Source organism: Euprymna scolopes, chromosome 30 (assembly GCF_053919585.1).
Source record: "Euprymna scolopes isolate OS-2025 chromosome 30, ASM5391958v1, whole genome shotgun sequence".
Taxonomy (NCBI): domain Eukaryota; kingdom Metazoa; phylum Mollusca; class Cephalopoda; order Sepiida; family Sepiolidae; genus Euprymna; species Euprymna scolopes.
Genome location: NC_136511.1, coordinates 101,992,536 through 102,013,835, shown reverse-complemented (window position 1 = coordinate 102,013,835; position 21,300 = coordinate 101,992,536). Strand labels below are relative to the sequence as shown.

At 32.8% G+C, this 21,300-nt stretch overlaps 1 protein-coding gene across 4 annotated transcripts in view; it reads right to left on the bottom strand.

Moving 5' to 3' along the window:
• The window catches only part of LOC145254915 (fatty acid synthase-like), a 158,325-nt gene that overhangs the window by 137 nt on the left and 136,888 nt on the right, over positions 1–21,300 (bottom strand). For all 4 annotated transcript variants that reach the window (XM_080113874.1, XM_080113875.1, XM_080113877.1 and 1 more), the window contains exons 24-28: positions 18,597–18,920; positions 13,791–13,909; positions 11,171–11,425; positions 7,302–7,556; positions 1–1,358 (exon numbers count right to left, since the gene is read on the bottom strand). The exon at positions 1–1,358 is cut by the window's left edge and continues 137 nt beyond it. In XM_080113874.1, coding sequence (XP_079970000.1) covers positions 1,239–1,358; positions 7,302–7,556; positions 11,171–11,425; positions 13,791–13,909; positions 18,597–18,920 — 1,073 coding nt within the window. In that variant the 3' untranslated portion in view covers positions 1–1,238. The remainder of the gene's footprint in view (positions 1,359–7,301; positions 7,557–11,170; positions 11,426–13,790; positions 13,910–18,596; positions 18,921–21,300) is intronic.

Here is a 21,300-nt window from a genome sequence, read left to right as displayed (position 1 = left end):
TATAAATTCCGGTTAAAGATCAATAATAAGCGTTATGAAAAAATGTATTTTGGCATTGTAGAGAATTTTTTCAAAGATAATTGAACTGTGAGTCGTCAAAGCCAGCAAAAACCCGTGAACCTAGGAGACAAACAAAAAAAGATTGCTTCCCAGACAAATTCAACAAGCGAATTCATTTGGAACTTTTTAGCATAAAAGGACAAAAGGAAAAGGAAAGGCAAACTTGGTTTCTTGTGGTTATTTTGCAGCTCAAACTTACAGAACTCTGAAGGAGGGGGCATATTTATTGTCACAAGCTTAAAAAAAAGTATATATATATATATATCTCGTAGTTGATCCGTGTCAAGGGTCACTTTAAGGCTTCTATCCATAGACAGGAGAGGCCGCCAATCATTACTCCTGTGGCTACAGTAATTAGAATAGTATTCATATGTGATCAGAAATGTTCGGCGCTAACCACTATTTTTAATCATTCGGCAAACTTTCCAGAAGTATATAGTTTGTGTAGTAGTGTTTGAAGTTTGATATTTTAGCGTTTTGATTTGAACCTTCTACTGCAGCCTAGAGCTGTAGTAAATTGTGTCTGATCTTGGTAGACATTTTCGGAAGATGGCAACCTACACCTAATACATAAGTGTGTCTGTCTTATTGGAACTGAAATCAATTCATATCCTGTATTTTTTAACTTTTATTTTTAAATTCTTTATCAGATTCAAGGACAATTTTTCTGTTAAATATATTTTCACATTTTTCTTTCATTTATTGTACAAATTGTGTTACTAAGTTTAAGAATCCAAAATTTGGTAAGAAATTACAACTGAGGGCCTTATTGAACTGAGAATGTACCCAAGCTATCACCCTGATTTGCAATATTGTTCTTAATGGAGAATTTGATAGGATTCAGTTAAAAAAAAAAAAAAAAAAAAAAAAATTTAAAAAAAATGAACAATTTTATTTTCTAAAATAATTTTTTTTAAAGTAAAAGGAAATTTTATTGTTTTTTTAAATTCAAATTTCTAATCTTAATTACAAAATGTCAACACTAGGATTTTTTGTCAAGTTTAAGAAAAATAATTTATATTTTGTCTATCTTTAACATTTATTTTCATAAAAATAAATTTTAAGAGGAAATTTTGATGAACAAATGATGAATGCAAATTTATCTGGAGGGGTGGGGGTAACAAGACTGAAAAGAGGAGTCTAATAGGAAAGGGGAGGTCAAACTGAGGGGAGCATATTCAGGGTGTGGCTTTGTATATGGTGTTGATTAACTGTCCCACTTTTTGGGCATATTCTCCTTGAATGAAGCTCTCATGGTTACCATCAATCACCTCAATTTTGAGAGGATCCTCACAAACCTGAGAAAAAAAAAAGATTTTTGATAAATCCTTAAAAGCACAAAATTTCAAGTAAACAAATTAAATGGAATTTTTTTTTTGAGATTTCTATTTTTGAAATCCATTATCTTTCTAATTTTATTTACCAATTATTAAAATGGAATAATTTAAATTTAAGAAAAAAACAAAAAAACACACACTAAAGAGGCTATCACTCAAGGCCTAGAGGTCACTCAAGGATAAGGGTTAGATGTGTCAGGAAAATACTGCTTTCATCTTATTTTTACTAATGGAGTTGGCAATTTTGTTGAACCTAAGAAAGATGTAAACAAGGGAGAAAACTAGCTAATTATTTTTTTTTTATTAAAAATTTTAAATTAACAAAAAAAAAGAAAAAAAAGAAAAAGTTAAGTACTTATTTGCCAACTCAATATACAATTTTTTTTTTTTTTTATTTTTTTTTTTCACTCCTCATTTTCGCTCTCACCCATCACGATTGGCTCTATTTTTATTTCTTTCCATCCTGTTGATTTGTCTTTCAGAAAAAAATTCAATCATAAGATATTGGAAAATATCACCAACAGATTAACCAATGAAAATGTATTGTTTTCCTTCATTAAAATGAAACCAAGCAGACATTGAAAATTTTGTTTAATTGAAAATATTTTTAGATTTTACATATTTATGTTAGTTTTTAAACATTTTAGTTCATGCGTTACACCCTCTGTTTTCCATTAAATTTGATTGAAGGAAATTCACATAAAAATAGCATTTGTTACAATCTAAACAGAATTAAGTGATTAAGCTTGCTTTTATAATTATTCTTAAAGTTAGAAGTTACATCACACCACCAGAATTTTAAAATATTTCTAACATTTAATTGTCGAATTACATGAATTAAGACCCTTAGTACACAAAATGTTCCAAAAATCTTCAGAACACTTTTTTATAGAAATCGTTTGAGATAAGGCATAAAACCTCTTGATGTAAAGAGCTACGAACAAAAGATGATTATTGCAAAGACAAAAGATGCCTATTGACCTTAGAGCCTGGGTCTTTTCAAGACTAAGTAAAAGAAAAACAGTGAGCAGAAAGAATTCCACAACCTTGCAATCTTTGGAAAGAAGCTACTGAAATAAAATGATGTATTAAAACATCAAATTGATGGAAAAACCACTAGATCAACAAGTCAAATGAGCTGGAACAAACGAAGCAGAGAATAGATCAGGCAATTCTTAATATATGCCATAATAGTATTTGCATTTAGAAAAGACAGTAACTATGAATTATAATAAGATGAAAATAGTATCATTTCAAAACTAAAGTCCAAGATTTTAGTCGGAAATGACGGTCGCTAATGACTGACAACTTGTCAGCGTCGCTAATGACTGACAACGTCAAGTTTGAATCCAGTTTAAAACCACAGAAACAGGAAAGATGTTCTTGGTGTATTTCATTTTCATTACCTCTTCCATTCTTCACAGAATCTTGAGTCAACTGAATGTTCTCTTTCACAGTTTATGCATTTCAGCTATTGGCAAGTGGCTTTCTCGTGGTCAGATCCATTCATTCCACAATTTTTACATAATTTCCTTCTGTTACACCAGTTCTCATGGTGCATGAACTTCTGGCAATTATAACATCTAAGCGGATTAGGGATATAGATATCCAATTTTTGTTATGTACCTGATCTTAAGTTTTGTTAGAGTTATGGGAGAGTCAAATGAGAGGATGTATTGTGTTGAGTTCTTGAGTTTTTTTTTTCTATAGTGATTTTTTTTTTTTTTTTACATCTGTTAGAATTTTTTTTTTTTTTTTTAATTTTGTTTGATTTTGGTCTATTGTGCAGTTATCTAGTTCTGGGCATCTCACCACTCCCTTTGAAGTGTTAAGATTCATGGGAGTAAGTTTTTATTTTTACACTGTATTTTGATGTGGTGGTTCTTAAGGTTTTACTTCTATCAAGGTATTGTTACATATTTTTATTGATATTGATGCCGCGACATATTTTTCTATTTGGAGTGAAAGTTTGATGGACTAGTCCTCCAACTGAACTATGTACGTTAGATCATAAGTGGTTACTTCTTCCATTTCATTATGTAGGTCTGTACAAGAATCAGTGTTTGGATATGGTCTTTTGCATAATTTTATTTTCGTTAGTTTGGGGTTTATTGTCAGGTGCTATATGTAGTTTTAGCTTCCATTGGCTATGCTCTTCACTCACCTCTGAACTCCACGAGGGGATATGCCAAGAAAAACAATTTACCTAGTAACATCAGGGCTGCATAGCCAATATACTCCTGCTGATGATTGAAAGTTTAATTTTCTGTCCCTGGTTTTTCATTCCCAAGACAATTACTCACCCAGAGACAGAAAGGGATACGTGTCCTTTCTGAGCAAGACTGGGCCTACAGCCATCGTCCTAATTCAGATTTTGTACATCTAAAAAAGATGTAACATGACCAGCCGATGGATTGACTGGGTCTGTTCAACTAGCTGTCTAACCCAGGTAAAGGGTCAAAATGTAGTGTTGGAAAGTGAGGGTGCTGCACACTAATCTCCAGGTCCATCAATTAAGAGGATCCCATCACAGATCACCAACCATGGTCAATAAGTGGGCCTATGGAGAGATTTTACTCTTTGGAAGAGAGGGGGTAGTCAACGTATTCTGATGCCCCACCGACAGAGCCAAGAATGATATCAGGGAAACCAATGCCAACAATAGAATCATCCAGTTCATACAAAATGAATTGTTTTTTGTAATGATTAGGATTTTTCTATTTTTCAGATACAGAATTCTCACTCAACCAAAAAGGAGTTTTGTGTCCTTGAATTTGCAAAAACTGAATCGTGGACACTTGTTCAATGTGCATTTCCTAAAAATTCCAGAAAAGAGATACAAGAAAGGAAATTCATACTGAAACTGTATAAATTCATGAAGGATGAACGTTTGTATCTAGCTAAGAGAAATAAACGTCGCTTAACTTCAGATGATACAATTGAGTGAGTTTGAACCGTCTTAGAGCGGTGTTCATGTAAATTGACCAGGAGAGAGAGTAGAACAACTTCAGCTTTCTACAACAGCAGTATCTTAAAAGTCCTTAATGAATTTAGTTTTGAAATGATAAGTTTCATCTTAACATTCATAGTTCAGCAGATATGAGGACATCACCGGTCAACAAAAAAGTTGTCTGCTTTTTTTTTTTTTTTTTTCAGTTGATTTAAGATGAATCTAATGCACTGACTCCAAAAATCACATTGGTTTGCTCAATTAGGTCAAGTTTTTTTAGCTATGGCTACATATTGTTTTTTATGTTTTTGTTCACATGTACACAAGTGTTGAGCATTTTAGAAATTGGTGGGGATAAAATGCCATGTTTTGATTGGAAATAATTGTAATGACAAGAAATATTCAGGTCCAATCGAAATATTCCAAAAATTGGTGCTCATCATACACAAAGAAAGACTGGCCTATGCAAGAGGAATTGGTACCTTGCAAAGAAAGGAAGGTCATTAATGATCCTCTAGTCGATAGAGGCAAAATGCTCTTCCCATTGCTGCACATCAAGCTTGGCTTAAGCAATTCACCAAGGATCTGGACAAGGACGGCGACTGCTTCACTTGTGTTAGGCTTTTCTAGGATTGGCTATGGAGAAGTTGAAAGTTGGCATCTTAGATCTGACAACTCAGAGATTCAAAGTTTGAAAACTCAATGAACGAAGTGGAACTGAAAGTGTAGAACTCTCTTAGCAACAATAAGGCCAGAAAATATGCAGAACTTAATGTGCTGACTAATTTCAGAAACCTGGGCTGCAAGATGCACTACCTATTTTCACACATAGATCAGTTTCCTGAGGACCAGAGTTCAATGAATGACAAGCACGAAGAGAGATTCTATCAGGACCTGAAAGAGATGGAGATCAGGGTCACTCTAACGCAGTCATGATGGCTGACTGCTGTTGGAATCTGAAGAACAACCTTTGCCACTGAGCATTCCAGGAATTCGAAGAAACAATGCAATTTACGTGTACTTAACTTTACTAAAGCACACCGTTCAGTTTATATTAACTGATGTTTCTATTCCATCCCATCCATAGCCTTGATCCCCTGGAGGGGCATAGGCCATCTACAACTTTGTAGATGCTTTTGTAGCGAGGAGTTCTTTTTACAGGGTGAGAGTGCGGGCCCCCACACCCAACCTTCCCAGAAGGTACATACAGTGCCTAGCCTTCCCAAATGGTCACCCATCTGATACTGACCAGGCTCAACGTTGCTTAACTTCGGTGATCTGGCGAGAACCGGTGTGTCAACATGATTGTGACGGACTGATGTTTCAAGTAATCAATATGTTTTTGCAAAACATTTTTTCAAAAATATTTAGGTGTTAACGAAAATCGGCTGATAGTACCACAAAAATCTAATCCATATTGTCATAAAATCTGATTTTTTTTTTTTTTTTTTTTTTTTTTTTATTCAACTTTGCACAAAAACCTGACCTGTTGGAAGGAAATAGATGCTATTTCCTGATTCAGCAGTGCAAAAATACCCTAATTCACTCGCAGAAATCTAGACAACGTTCAAAAAGAAAAAGAAATTTGCCCAGTGGATTCAATGTCAAAATGAGCCAAAGATTTCTGAAAAACCCTATCAAAAAATTATGAGGTTTCAGAGTTTGTTCATATGCTAACAGATATGAGAATTTATATAAATAAAAAAAAAAAAAAAAAAAAAAAGATCCAGTAGATGATGTACTAGAAGTATATATAAAAATAAGAATTTAGTCACAATTACCTTTCCAGAGAACAAACTCTTTACTGCCAATTTTTTTATGCAATAAATAAAGTTTTTAATCATAAAACCCATACGTGACTGACGTTAGCGTGTGTCAATTACATGAACATAAACAAACCCCTCATTCATTTGTTGAATCATGCATAGACCTGTATTTTGAAGACCAATTGGGCTGACAAGCCATAAAAATGTTTTTTTTTGAAAGGATACTTGAAAGTACAATTTGGTAATAAAGGGTAAAGGATAGTGGATTCTTAATTTATGTGAATCTAAGTCAAGGATTATCTCCCTTGTTTGTCATACTGAATTGAGCACACATTAAAACAAAACTATAATTTCTATTTTTACTTGTAATTATTTTCTACTGGATTATTTTTCATAATTTTTGGAATTTATATTAATTTTGGTCATAACACGTAAATATGTAATATTTTCACCTGAAAGGCATTGGTCTTAAAGATCAACAATGTAAACAAATGCTAGCTTTTATAATTCGCAAATTTGCTTAAAAATTTCTAATATTTGTTTTGTCAATTAATACATTCATTGTAGTTAGTTACTCTCAAGCAAACACTAAATATAAAGCAGAAGCTAGATACAGAGTGAGTGAGTGTGTTTGTTTAACGGCATTTCAACCTCTAAGAGTCATTTAATGCTAAGATAAAGAAGCAAATACACATACCCTAAGTTCTGTACAGTAGAACCCCGGGATATGGCAGTAAAATTTAGTAACAAAATACAGTAAAGTATATAATACACATGCATATAATCAAATAACAAATAAAACCACAAGGCGGGGCAAATATAACTAGAGGCCAGAAAAACATTGTATAGTAACCTAGAAAACGTATCCTAGAGTCACTGTATGCCGGGGTTCTACTGTATTACTGAATGAATTAGTATAAACTAGCATAACCATAGTAGTAAGGCCTGTGTACATCCCCCTGTTCATTTTTACTTGAACCATGAATCACAACTGGATTTTGATAAAGCAACCAAATGCATCTTTTTGTTTAATCGTTTTTCATTTTTCTCAAAAATTAATTCATAAATTTATGTTTATGAATTAATTTTTGGAAAAAAAAAAAAAAAAAAAATTGAGAAAAATGAAAAGTTATGAAAAACGATTAAACAAAATCTGATTTCACTTTAGATGAGAAATTTTATTCTTACCTTTTGTACACCATAGTCTTCTCCAAGAATAGCAAACTCTGCCGTTGTTTCCTTCACTCGAATCAGAGTCACGTTGCAAGCAATTTTACTTTTCGGACTGTATTCTTCCGCAATAAGCAGGAGGCGGTAAAATGTACGAGCAGCAATAATCATGTTGCCCCGATGTTTTATTGCTTGGTTGTTTTGCATTATTAAGTCAACAGCTCTTTCAAGGCGTTCACTCATTGACGACATCTTGACCAATTCATCGATTGCCTGAAAAAGAGACAGCAAGTTTGAAAGCGGTATACAATTCAAGTGACAATTTGAAAAAGTTAAATTTTACCGATTGATTACACTAAAATAAAAATGCAACGAGTCGAAGGCTTAGATCTTATGAGCTTGGATAAATAACCATAACTGACTGTTCCCTTTTTTAACTTTCTATCACAGCCTTATCAAATCTCATTGCCCTTAGTTCTTTTGAGCTAAAACATCTTTTCATGTATAGTCAAAATTCCATATCCTCAATTTTTTTTTAATTATTAATTTTGCCAAGTCATGGCAGTTTGTATAATGAGTGAACATGAAACTTTCTGTTCAGAATTAATTTGGGTTGATGGAACAGGGATGTCCCATAGTTTCATACGCATTCTAAACAATTGTAGATATACAGAAATTCTTACTCGCGCAATGTGCATGGATTGTATTGTACAAATAAGGATTTAGTTCTGTTTAGTGCTTATATATCTACCATATCTCGTATCTACCATATCTCGTATCTACCATATCTCGTATCTACCATATCTCGTATCTACCATATCTCTAGTGCTTAGTATCTTTCTGTATTTTTAGAAAGCCTTTGCCAATTTTTATATTTCATCTCATGAAGTTAGACATTTAGTGATTGAGTTCCAACTTCTAGCTGTTGCTCTGTTCACCAGTACCAGGTAGTCATCAATCTCCTCCATGTGGGCCACACTTTAAAGCATTTCCAACAACTGATGGCAGGTAATGTGGTTGTACTAGCCGAAACGTCTGACAAATGGAATGAGAACGGCAATTTTTTCTATTCATTTATGTGGGTTTGATGTTCCATCGTTGAGGAATCTTGCTGTCATACAAGAGTGCAGATCAGACAAATGTGTTGTCTTACACACACACACACACACGATGGAATGCCTGCGTTTTGTAAAATTGTTGACACTTGCATAACCATGAGGCAGACATGTCATTTAATCATGTCAATTTTAATATATTGACTGAAATAAATATACACGGTTGAAAAGTTTAAAATAAATTTTTATGTAAAGAATTAAAGACAGCTATTCTTCAAAACAGATCAGTATTTATGACCTTCAAGTTTTTAGACTTGAAGGTCATAGTATAAATCTTTCAGTTTTTAATTACTAAGACTTCAACTTCATTGAAAAATTGAAATTTCTTACCTAATAAAATAAAGTCTAGTACCAGTTCTGAAAATACATTTCATTTCTATGCTGTCAGTTAAATGTGAAATTATTGTAGACAGGCAATTTGTTTTTATCCAAATCCAGAAATTGGGCAGGGGAGGTGGGGGGGGGGTGATTTTCCCTACATAAACCAGATCTTGCTATCTGCCCTCATAGGGCGGCAAGTAAACAGGTTGTTTTGTTTTATAACAACACTTTTCAGGTTATTTAATGTTGAATCTGGTCATTGATAAGTTTTGTGTTTCAAGTTCTTTATATCTTTAAAAGAACCTCAGGCACTGCTTTCCACAGAATTCGGGAAAGATAATTATTAAATAGTTATTAGTAGGGGTTAGAATAGAAATATTAATTGTTGGAGCCAGTTGTGTTAGTTAAATAACCTTTGATGGTTAATTATGAATTAAATAAACATATCTTGTTTGTTTCAAATAAAATTCATGTTGGAAGTTATTAACGGTTGACAAAAAATAAAACATGTAACATGTTTTAGTTTTCCACACGAAGCAGAGAGACGTCTGCTTTTATTTATATCTTAACATGAAGAAAGTGGGTACATCTAAACACTCATTTTTATATACAAACAAAGAAAGAAAAGAACTCCAAATTACGCAACAGCTTAAATAACACATCAGTATAAACTCAGCAAAGGCAGGCAACTCCCCACATGGTCCAAGGGATACAACTTTTGTAATCTTCAGTCTTAAAAACCCGACTAACATTGACAAATTTCCAATAGGTTGGTGCGGGTTTTATATGGTGGGGCTTGACATGACCAGCTGATTGATTGGATTAGGCCTCTCCAATTGCCCGGCTATCCTCGGTAAGGGTCAAAGTTGCAGTATGCATATCCACTTTCTCAGTATATGGACTGCTCAGCAACCAGGATCCCATCCTTAAGCATCACAAGGTGCCAAACATGGCAAACATATCTCCATTGAGGAAGGAAAAAAAAAAAAAAAAAAAAAAAAAAAAAAAAAGAGTAAGCGAGCGGAAGAGACCGAAAGGAAAATTGTTGTTTTTTCGTCTTGCAGTACATTTAGTATTGCAAAAGGGAAGGGAAATATATTCATAACATCAAATGTTTGGTGCATTTTAGATCAGGAAGACAGCCTTATTTAGTAGCACTTGGAAGGCCAAGGAAAACAGAAGGAAGCAATAAGGATGGGTTTGAGCGAAAAAGATAAATACCACGCCAGAGATAGGTTATTTTGGAAGTCAATTTTAAAAGCCGTACAACACACACCAGCATGTAAAAAGCAAGTGTATCTTTAAAACAGCCTAATCTGTACCAGCAAGTAAATAGATTCAAACTAATGACCCAAAATATCGGGGGGAGAAAAAAAAAAAAAAAAAAAAAAAAAAAACTAACATAAGGCAAACGAACGATGTTAAATGTAAAAATCGAAAAAACAAAGAAAACAGAAAAACGAACCCGTGAAAAATGGCTTGAATAAGCCTGTTTAGATATTAAAATTTAAAAAATCGTATCCGGGTCTGTTTGGGTGTGTGTGGTCGGGGGTGGATAAGCGAAGTAAAAAAAAAAACAAAAACGAACGTTACATGAAAAATGGCTTAAATAACGCTGGTTCAATATTTAAATTTAAAAAATATTGAAAAAAAAAAAATCTCACGATTCGAACCCAAAACATTTAGATAATGAACCAATGCACTAACCAACTGAGCTAACACAACGTACATGAAATTTAGTCAGTTCTTCAACTATTTAAAGTTGAATCAGGTCATGACGTCATCTGATGCATGCGTAGAACCAGTCGTCGTCACGAGAGGACGTTTCAGAGTAGACCTGAGAGCAATGGTAATTAAAGGGTGGCTCCACACTCCCCAAAGCCCACAAGCTGGGGCCTCACCACTGGATATAGTTTAAGGTCATATCCAGGACCTCTACAAGTTTGCTCTCTACGTTCTCTTTTTGGCATACTAAAAAAGTATGACCAAAGATTTAGACGATTATATTTATAACCAGAGTTGATACCAATGAACCAATCAGATACCAGAATCGTTTCATAAAATTTACTGAATCTTTGAATTTGTCAATCATAGCTTTTAGTCTTGATACAAGAAGGAAATCACGCTTTGTTGATCCTGATTGGATTAATGCTACAATTTTTTTTTTTTTTTTTTTTTAAAAACAAAATTCTTTACAATTCAAAGTTTCTGACTTGCTTGGAAAAACTATATTTAATATTCGCAATTGAATAATTTTCTACTCTATAACATTTTCTTTTATCATCCTTTGAGTCATTTTTCTATTACAAGATTTGCTCTCGACTCAAGCCCCCCCCCCCCTCATTTAGGTGTGGGGGGGGGGGGCATACAAAAGGTTCCACATCAACTTTGAAGATTGCCATTTATAACAAGATTTTTAAAAAATACAAAAAAGTAAAAAGCACAACTTACCTGTTGATAATTAATTTCAAAGAAATGTTTTGAGAAAGCCACCATCGATTGCGACTCTAAAAGACTCAGATCTGAGGTCTTCTCACGATGACTGGATGTGTGGGCTTCAACATAGTTGTGAGAGCCATCCAATAACACAACATGTTCCAGCTTCTGGGTTTTTTCTAACTGCAAAGCCATTTCGGTGACCAGACCGGCACCAAATGAATAACCAGCCAATCTGTAAGGACCTTCAGGTTGAAATTCTACAATTTTCTGTAAGAAAGAAATGGCAAATTACTAAATATACTCGAGGGATATTTTTTTTTAATGACATTTTTGGAAAAAAAATCCGACTTTAGTTCAAACTACAGGTTTTACTTTTTTTCTTTTTAACTTCTACTTTTTGTTGTTTCATAATTTTCTTTTTCATTTGTGCTAGTTAATGAAACTAAGTATTTTTGATGACTGACGTACATAAGAAAATTTAAACCCCAAAACCTGAAAATGTATTGATATTAAATTGGTAATATGTGAAACGTTATTAGAAGAGCCTGAAGATATCTGATCTTCAAATTTGATAAATTTCAATTGGTAAAACAATTTTATTAGAAAAAAAAAAAATTTGTGAAACCAGTAGTTTTTAGTATACTAGCAGTCCAGCCCGGCTTTGCTCGGTCTCTATGTATTGTCCACAACTTTATATGTGCATATGAATACATATCTCAAAAAATTTGATTCATGTCCAGATAACCTACATCTAAAATTTCAAGTGTTTTGACCCAAACTTCTAGTCTGCAAATGTCAAATCTTTCAACTTTGATCTCTTAGCAGCCAAATTTTCATCCAAAAACTGAGTAAAAAGCTTGCTGCATGTTTAAAAACCCTTTATATAAAATTTCAAAAGTTTAGGCCCAAAATTGGCTGAATAGTTTGCTAGAGACCGCAAAGGTCAAATCTTTAGAACTTTAACTCCTTGGTAGCCAAATTTTTAGCCAAAAACCGATAAAAACGTTTGCCCTATATCTGAATACACTATGTAGAATTTCAAATATTTAGAGCAAAAATTGGCTGAGTAATTTGGTAGAGATCAGAGGTAAATTTTTTTAAATTTTGACCCCCATAACATTTGTTTTGGATTCAAATCAAATTAAAAAGTTTGATCCATGTCCAAGTAACCTACACCTAAAATTTCAAGTGTTTAGACCCAAAATTGGCGGAGGAGTTTGGTAGAGTCAAATTGTTGAACTTTGACAACGAAATTTCTGGCCGAAAACTGATTAAAAAGATTTTCCCAATCTCAAGTCTTACATAAGCCTCCTCTTCCTATAAATATAAAATTTATTTTTATTTTTTAAAAATGTGAAAGTTTTTCAGCATGTTCATATGTAATTGTCAAAGATAAAGGGAAAAACGTTTTGGGGAAGCAGGTGGGGATGATTTAGCAGGTGTTAATCTACAAAAATAACAAAACCTTGCAACATTTTTTTTTAATAGTTTTTTTGTACATAAATGGATTACAATTCAACTTTGAGTTCTAACTTTTTTTTTTAAATGGATGCATGTACAATATTGTGTCATATTCGGATTTCTTGCACAAGAGAGCACTTATATGGCAAATTTCATTACTTTATATTGTTTTAACAAAGATATAGCATTTTTACTGAAAAAAATAGTGTTAAAAAGTGACAAAACGCATATGGTCTTAAGAGAAAAATATCCAAATGAGAGACGCACAAAAATAGTCATAACTTCCTTATTTTTAGTCAGATTTAAAAAATGTAAAGATTCTTATATCAAGCTCTATGTATGTCATGGAGATATTTTAAACAATTTAAATTTTTTCACGTGTATTGCTATTTTCTAGCATCTTAGGACCTCAATGAAGGGGTGGGATTTTTCATTCAAGTATTTACAAAACAGGCACAGGGATGCAACAGTGGTGATGGGACAGAAGTTGGAGCTTGGCTGCTAGTGCTGGACTTTTTTGGGGGGGGATTCTAAGAGTTAGAAACTAGTGGTAGATGCACAAGCCCAGATGTGGCAATAATACTTCAGGCATTGGGTAAACTTTGTAAAGATATAGTGCAAGTGCTTTTCTAGCATATTAAAAGGAGCTAACCTTTACAGCAGCCTTGGCAACATCTTCAATAATGTACGTTCTAATTCATGTCTGTGAATATTAGGTCAGGGAGTATGAAAGCACTTTCAGGTATGGTGTTACTTGTCATGGGAATCGTTAGTTGAGGTTTTATATAATTGTTAAATGCAAGAATTACTATCTAAATCAACATTATCTGGATGGTAGTGTTTTTATTAATTTTTTTTTTTTTGTACTATGCCATTTTGTGTGCTCTAAACAAAGGGAAATAACTTTAATATAGAATATGTAATTCTATGTTTTTTAAAGATGGCGTCCATGTAAAAAAAAAAAAAAATTTGAAAGGAAATAAATTTTATCGCATTTTGTTTTGAACATGCTGCAATGATCCAGCAAAAGAACTGACGAACCAGAATCAATTTTGTAGGAAGAGAGCTATATAGAGAATACAGGAAAAAAAAAACTAACTTTAATATCAGAACATATGAGATAAAATGTAGAGCAAAAGGTAAAGGCATTTGTAGAATTAAATCATCTTACTTGTAAATAGTAGCTTGCTAAGGATTCAATGGATTCCAGTGGGGTTGCTTCTGTACATTGTACGCCATAAACAGGAGATTTTATGTGTTCAGCCAAGGTTTGCAAACAGTAAGTTGATCCTAGATTTTGAAGAGAAATAAAAATTAATTTTACAAATATTGACAAAGTAAAAAAAAAATAAAACAAGTTCTCAGTTTTTATACATTTATCCTCTTTCACTTCCACAGAAAAGCTTTACTTTTAAAATAGTTTTGCATTTTTTTTTTTTCAACCATCTCAATGCATAATGGTAAGAATATTTGTTAATAGGTTAGCAGACAAGAGTTCAATCATCAGTTGCATCATACTAAAGACTTAAAAAAAAAAATAAAATAAAAAAATGTACTTGATGTCTCCTTGCTGAACACTCATGAATATAAGGTGAGAATCAAGGGTGTGAAGTAATCCCAGGAAAAGAATTAAGCCTTCGCCTACACGTGTAAGTAGTTAAAAGAGCCTTTAAATTTTCTTTGGCTATGATCGACCATTTTATTTTTATTACTTTTGTTGTTAACTTTTCTTCATGAAAACTGACTATTTCCATTCTTCATTTGCAGAAGAATTGATTGACAATTTTGAATGTTGATATCTGTAGAGTTTAACTTAAAAGCCAAAAGAACCAAGAAGCAGACTTCTTAAGAATCAGCAGGAGGATGGTAGGAGAGGTCAGAAAAAGAATTGAAAGATTCGGGATTCAACGAGACAGAAAAATGCTTGATTGCCGATTTGATGCCGTTAAAATAGTGTGAAGTAGTGAAGGTGATGTTTGGCCAACCTACTTCCTTGAAGGGCTCAGATTAAAAATCAATGAGTACATATGCATTCTGAGTGAGAGTGAAACCCTGAATCAATCAAGTAGCTGAAGATAGGCAACAGATGTAGCAGCAAGACTAAACATCATGCCATACCAGCCAAAAGACCAAGAGTTGGCTAGCAAGAAACTTTGTCAATAACTCTTTACCTGACATAGCTTTCCAGCTAGCTTAAAATAGGGGTTTCTAAATTTTTTAGATGAACATTAATCCAATAATATGAATTCTTAAACTGCTGCTTCTCAGTGCTATTTTCACAAGATTTCAGTTGATGTAACCTCTAACCTTCAGGTCTAATTCGCCAAACTCAAATGTTTCTATTGATCTTAGTAATCTGCATAGAATTTCTAACAGATCTCTTTATTTAGCAACGGAGGAAGCATGTTCTTGTTCTGTGATACATGATAGTAGTCCCAAGTAATTTGAAATGCATTTTGAGTGTCGCCTGCAGTGATGATTGAAACTTTCAATCTTCATAATAAATTACAGACTTTTACCAAACACTTTATTCACTATGCCACGGGTCAGCAAGGATGTTGTGAAAATAATACTCAAGAAGCAAATAGTAATCGGAATAATCCAAATATGAAATAGGGAGGTTTTATGTGATAAAACAATTGTTTTTGTTTTAAGAAAATTCTGCAAATATTTTAAACTTTTTGTTGCACACAAACATTCATTGATCACGCAATGGCTATTTGCTCGTCTTAGTTTTCGATTTATCCGACAGGTGCTGTCTACTTCATGTTTTGCATTCTTCTTTCAGTTTCCGTTATCTATCTCTTTCACCCGAAACTGATCAGACATACATTCCGTTCACCTTCAAGTTTTAAAGTAAGATGACACATGTCTACAATACTAACAAACTTATCTGAACATTGTACACATACATTCACACAAAGAATGCTCATATGTGTACAACCGCACACATGTGTACACACACACACACGTACAATCGCACACATGCTTTTGTTTCAACATTGTAAATAAATGTATTCGTATAAATGTACTTTTGTTGACTTATTTTGTGGTTGGAATTGTGAACACACATTTTATCCTCCACAAGATTGGATAACCCTACAAGAAAGAAAAACTCAATTCATGTTAAAGAGTCAAATATAAATTTACGAATATCAGAAAAAAATTATACTTGTTATTGTGATCATTTTAACTATTCTATTATCATTTCTGCCAATAGTAAATTGATAACAAATTTATGTGCTGAAGATGTTATCTGCTGAAAAGGAAATGCGTTTCCTATGGACTCCAAAACAATTGGGTTGATTTTTTATGAAATTTCAAATGAAAGTACTTTATGTGCCTGACAGTGTTCTTAGACAGGTTTTATGTCAGAATGTCTTTGATAATTGAAAGAATCTGATGAACAGGCGATTTTAACTAAAGCCTAACATCACAAGTGCATTTGATTACACCATAAGCCAAAAGGGGCGAACATAAAATGAACAGTACATATTTTGATATGACAAAGGTGTGTTCAAAATGAATGTTTCTGTTTAGAGCACAATTGACTCTTGCATTTAAAACTTTAAATGCAAGACAAAAATATTTTAAAACAGTAGGTTCTCTACAGTGCAATGTAAGCTAAAATATATTGTGATGTTAGTCACTGCAAGAGCCATGTGAAGCTTCCTTCAGATGTATCGTGATGGGTCCCAAATTAAAGTAGGGACTCAATTTGATTGAAAAATGGGTGGTTTTATTGATTTTGATAAAAATATGGGAGTGTGAAACATTAGTTGATATTCATTAAATCTCAGGCAATTTTGGGTCATCCTGTGTTGTGGTGTAAGTAGCTGAATAAATGATGAGACAGTAAAAATTAAATATGTATTAACAAAATACATAAAAGTGGGAATCAAACAATATCTTGGCTCATGGCAGGACTAGTTGTGAACGACCATCTGCTTTGTTTCCCTTGTAAACCGCTTCTTGTTACCCAGAAGTGACCTCATGGAATAGTTCATTATTCCTGATAATAGGGGCGTGTCCCCAACACCTTGCTAGTGGATAAATTTCTGAAACATATACAAGGATAATATTTATTCGGGTGAAATTTTTCAGAACATTATGTTATAAACTTCAGAGTTATACAAGATGTTAGACATCAAGCCTTAATAATCACGCTAAATTGGCATTTCTGCATAATAAATTGGATGTTAAAAGAAATGCTTTTTAAGTATAAAAAATGACATAAATATGCATCATGTCGAAAAACAGAAAAATTACAAAAAAAAAAAAAGTAAAATTTATTGAATGCAGTTTTAGGAGTTTTGTCCTTTCAACATGACAAACTGACTTAACGCCCTTGTTTTGACTTAATGTTCACTTTTTCAAATTTAAAATGGTGGATTGAATTTTTTTTTTCAATTTCAAGTAATACTACAGTTTTTATAAGTTTTTGGAATTTACTAATTTTGACAGGACATGTGTTTTTATTTAAAATGCATTTAAAAATTTTTTTTAGAGATCCAAGCAGAACTGAATTTCACCTGCAGTATTTCAAATGAAACAGATACAGCTGCAACACAAAGGTCAGGATTATTAAAGCCTTAACTTTACTAGACTATAATGGAACTATTCTCTTTATAGCTGAAGGCTGCCTGCCAAGCCAACTTGCCTTACTTATCACATCAACCACTTCAGATCTTTTAGATTTTTCCATATACTGTGCGTGAATAATATTTGTTTGCAATTTTACATTGTTCAATTTGGGTTAAAAGAAAAGTAGAAGTCAAAGATTCTAACTTTGAAGAGAAAAATATTAATATTAAATATTTTTGTTTTCTGATCATTTAACAATTGCGTAGTTATTTTTGTAAAGAATCGATAAAGAATTTATATGCTGAAGTCGTTATAGACAAATTTCTGAAACATGTACACATGTCTAACATCTGGTATAACTCGGAAGTTTATAACACTATAATGAATGATAATAGTTGCCATTGTGCAACTTTCTGGAACATTTAATTATACTATAACTTTTGTAACTCACTTCCCTTATTTTGTCATTTAGTCCTCACATTCTATGAGCAATGTTCTGACAAAGGGGGAAGAATTGCTATTTTCTAGGTTAAAATCTAGTCGATCTAACACTTATTGGCAAGCTTTTGACCTTGAAGTAGTTTTTTTCTAGCTCCTTACATCAGTGGCTTCATGCCTTGTCTGGAGAAGAAAATTGTTGCATTCTGAATTATATAATATATAAGCTCTGTTAGACCCCAAGTTGTAAACACTGAGCTAAATTTCACCTGTAGTACTTCGAATAAAATCCAAACAGAACTAGCTACAACACAAAGGCCAGGATCAATAGAACCTCTGAGGAACTAAATAGGGAGAGGAAATAAATTTACTAGACCATAACCTTGCAATCAAATATCATCCGCACCCAGATTGTGTAGTGTCAACTTTAATTTTTTTTTTCAAACTCATCAGTTTTGATATTTAAAGATGCTGAAAATGTCCAGTCAACGTCTGAATATTACTGATGTCCACAGGAACGATATTGTTCAAATTTTAACATTTTTGTACAGAGAAAAAAATGGTGGGAGTAGTAGAAAAAAAACTCAGGAGTTGTTAGCAAAATGGAGTCATTTAATCTATTTAACAACTTGTGATCTTTCAGGTTTCATTTTAGACAAACGGTAAATTAATTTTAATGCTATTTTTAGGTAGGGTTTTCAAGTTAAATTCAAATCTTGTTTATGAAATTGTAAGGTGAAAGTCCCGAATAGTTTAAACCCCTCATGTTAAAAATGGCTTTCTAAATAATAGCGTCATTTCAGCAATCTGTAAACTGCACAAGTATCAAAATGTGTGGAGAATCCTATTTTAGACAATTGAATCAATTCTTACCTTTTGTACATCATAGTCTTCTCCAAGAATAAAAATTAGAAATTCACAAGCGTGACTTTTTTTTTTTTTTTTTTTTACTCACCTTCAAGAGGATGGACAATAAAAATAGCTCGTCCAGATTTGACAGAGTTCAAAGGCGTGATATTATCTACAGGGATGATATTGTTCAAATTGTAACGCGTGATTAATTGTGATACAGATACTTGTGCAGGGGCCTGCACGGAGGACTGGGCACATCCACTAATCTCTTGGATTTTGGCAATCGTTAGCTGACGGATTTCACGGGTCGACAAATTCAGGTCGTAATCTCTTTCTAACATCTGCTTGATTTCAACGCCCATTAACGAATCGAGACCAAGATCGGCCAAAGTTGTAGAAGAATTTATTGTGGTCAGATCTTTTACACCTAAAGAAAAAAAATTCAGCAAGAAATGGGTAATACGAAAGATAAGGAGCAGAGAATGGGAATAATTTTACAGGATTCCGAATATTAAGATATAATTTTTTAATGGCTGTATTGGGTTTTACTGAAAAGAGTTTAAGCAAATTGTTATTACTCCAATTCCAAGAGAGGGTGGGGAGGTAGATTTTAAAATGTTAATTTAACTGCAGGGTCTGTTTAGTAATTTCCTGAAAATAAACAATTTTGGATCCATAAAACATTTTAATTATAAGAGGGTTGTTCCGAAAGTAATGCTTCCTGTTATTTTTTATTTTGCCTGAGTGGATCAGAGGGAATTGCATGGTTATGATTAAACTTATGCATTCATGACCTGAAAGTGTCATCTGTAGCAAATATTGGTGTGAGACTAAGATCAGAGGGAGAAACAAGTCATTGAATTCTTGGCAAAAGTGCATAGAGAATGATGGTGACAATGTAGAAAAATAAGTTCTAGAACATAAAAGGTAACTCGTTTTAATGGTACCATTACCGTTTTCATAGCTCTTCAACTTTTTGAGGGGGGTACTTTTGGAACAACCCTCATAATTAAGAGAGAGTAGAAAGTGGACAATGCTTACTTTCGGCAGCCTCAGCTCATTTCCTTTATTTTGTCCTTTAGTCTCATTCAAAAAATCTTTCTGACAAAGGGTGAAGAATTGCTTTCTGGGTCATAATCTATCCATTCAAGTTTTTGGACAATCGAGTATCATTTTAGCTTCTTACATCAAGTGGCTTCATGCCTTGAAGGGAGCAATTTCCATAAATTGCCCACTTATTAAGGCTAAATGCCACTTAAGGATAAGAGTTAATGTGTGTCAGTTGAATGATGAACAATACAAGAGGATTGAATATGATGGCGCGGGGGGGGGGGGGGTGTTGACATTTAAAACTACCATTGAAACTTCTCATTGCCGGGGCCACATTAAAATATTTAATGTAACATTTTATAGGGCTACATTAAAAAATTCATAATTTTATAAGACCAGAGTATATGGTTCTTGTATAGATTGATCTTTTAAGCCAACGCATTTCAGGTGAAAACATGTGTAGGCGTCATGTAGAAATTAGTAAAAAATTTTAAACTACAAAAATATTTCAGTAGAAAAATAATTACAAGTAAAAATAGAATTTTTAATTTTAATGTTGATGGGCTCTGCAATCATGTATATATGTAATAAACTCACCTGAAATGCGTTGCTTTAAGCAACAAGTATATCAACCCAAAATATTTTAAATAAATGAAATTAAAGCCTTAAAAAAAAAAAAAAAAAAAAAAAAAAAAAAAAAAAAAAAAAAGGGGGGGCTTCATTTTTCTTATTCAATATTTCAAAGTACTGTAAAGCATTCACCTAAAACATTTGAAAAACAAAAAAAACTCCATTTAAACATATAAAAATAACACTTGGCAAGCTTTTTGCCCACACCAGACTCATAAAATTGTAAAATTGGGTGGGGAGGGGGTTATCAGTAATTAAAACAAGTTTCTTTCAAAAATATTTTCTAAATTTTAATTTAAAGTTGAATTCTATTGGAGAGTCTTATTACTTCAACGAAGATGTTGCTAGAGTTGATTTTTTTTTCAATTTTTTTTTTTTCACTTTTCTGCTTAACCGATCAGGCGTTTTGACATATTTTAAGCAGAAAGCATTACATACTTTTACATGTTAAAATTAGGTTAAATTTCAACATTTGCAAAAAATGATCCAGTAGAGGATGTACTAGATTTTCAAAAATCTAAAAGCATCCACATTCTGTATTTAAAAATCGCAAACCCAAAGTCAAGGGAGATGAGTTATTTTATCATAATGAATATGTTAACTTTCTACATGAAAACATGATAAAACTAATTCAATACATTTTTTTTTTTTATTGAATCAATTTTTTGGTAATTTTTGGTATCTATACTAATGACAAATCTAATTTCTTCACCTGAAATGCATTGGTTTAAAACATCACTAATCTGCACAAGAACAATTTTAACGAATCTCAGTAACATAGTACAGGAAAAAATGACTTGGTAAAAATGTCACAAATAGGAAAACTGCATAATTTAAAAATATAGATGTAAACTTCAATGTGTTTATCAAAATCTTTGATACAATATAGATGAAAGGAAAATATTAAAAAATTCTAACTATATTTCAAAGTAGATAAAAGGTTGAATCCACCCACCACCACCAAGAGAGTAGGCCATTGAACATGACAGTGTCATGTCACTCCCTGATCACATGGTCACGCTAACAGGCTTAAAAATATTGCTACGTTATTATATATCCATGCATGTTCTTCTAAAGAGAAAGAACAATTCTCCATTTGGATAATTATTATAATTGCACATTGGGAT